General features: G+C 38.9%; 1 protein-coding gene across 1 annotated transcript in view; it reads right to left on the bottom strand.

Moving 5' to 3' along the window:
• Nucleotides 1–258: 258 nt before the first annotated feature.
• The window catches only part of LOC101854957 (pyruvyl transferase 1), a 2,704-nt gene continuing 2,261 nt past the window's right edge, over nucleotides 259–701 (bottom strand). The window contains exon 2 of the mRNA XM_005101479.3: nucleotides 259–469. Coding sequence (XP_005101536.2) covers nucleotides 259–469 — 211 coding nt within the window. The remainder of the gene's footprint in view (nucleotides 470–701) is intronic.

Below are 701 nucleotides of genomic sequence, written 5' to 3' on the forward strand. Positions count from 1 at the left end.
AATAAATGAACATAATGGTTCTTTTTTTAGGAAGTTGCAAAGTTTTCCGTTTCACTCAGTTTTGGTATGGATTTTCAAACCTTGATATTTCTCGAACAAGTAGATAAATTTTCCTTGTGTTCACAAATTAATTTGACGTCCCCTTGTTAAAATTTTATTTTGGTTCAGGTTTTGTTGAAAGTGGTCCAAAGTTGACCGAGCTATTGTCATTTAATGAGTCCTTTCTTTCAGACACCCACCACTTAATCCTTTAGAACATCATGAATATTTTGCAAATTCCTCTTCTTCGAAATTACGTTGTTGAAAATTTTCCGCGAGATCCATGAATGGAACTCTTGGGGGCAAGTCTTGTTGATGAACGTCTAGCAAGTCCAGAATCATGGCCATGGCCTTCTCCGGCTGGTTTGTCAATTTCGTGTTCTCCAAACCTTTCGTCCAGCTGTTGTGGTAAGATGATAGTTTCTTGTACCTGGAATGAACAAGATCCGAACGAACAAGGTATTAAACGGGGGGGGTTTTTTTCATTTGCTGAAAGTTTTATTGAAATTGGCGAAAAGGTGACCGAGTAGGATGGAGGGGACGGATGAGGGGAGGGGTATTTAATTAATCGGGGTATTGTTACATATTTAAACATAATAAACGTTCACTTACTCTGTCCTTCTCTCTCTCTCTCTCTCTCTCTCTCTCTCTCTCTCTCTCTC

Source organism: Aplysia californica, unplaced genomic scaffold, assembly GCF_000002075.1.
Source record: "Aplysia californica isolate F4 #8 unplaced genomic scaffold, AplCal3.0 scaffold00285, whole genome shotgun sequence".
Classification (NCBI taxonomy): domain Eukaryota; kingdom Metazoa; phylum Mollusca; class Gastropoda; order Aplysiida; family Aplysiidae; genus Aplysia; species Aplysia californica.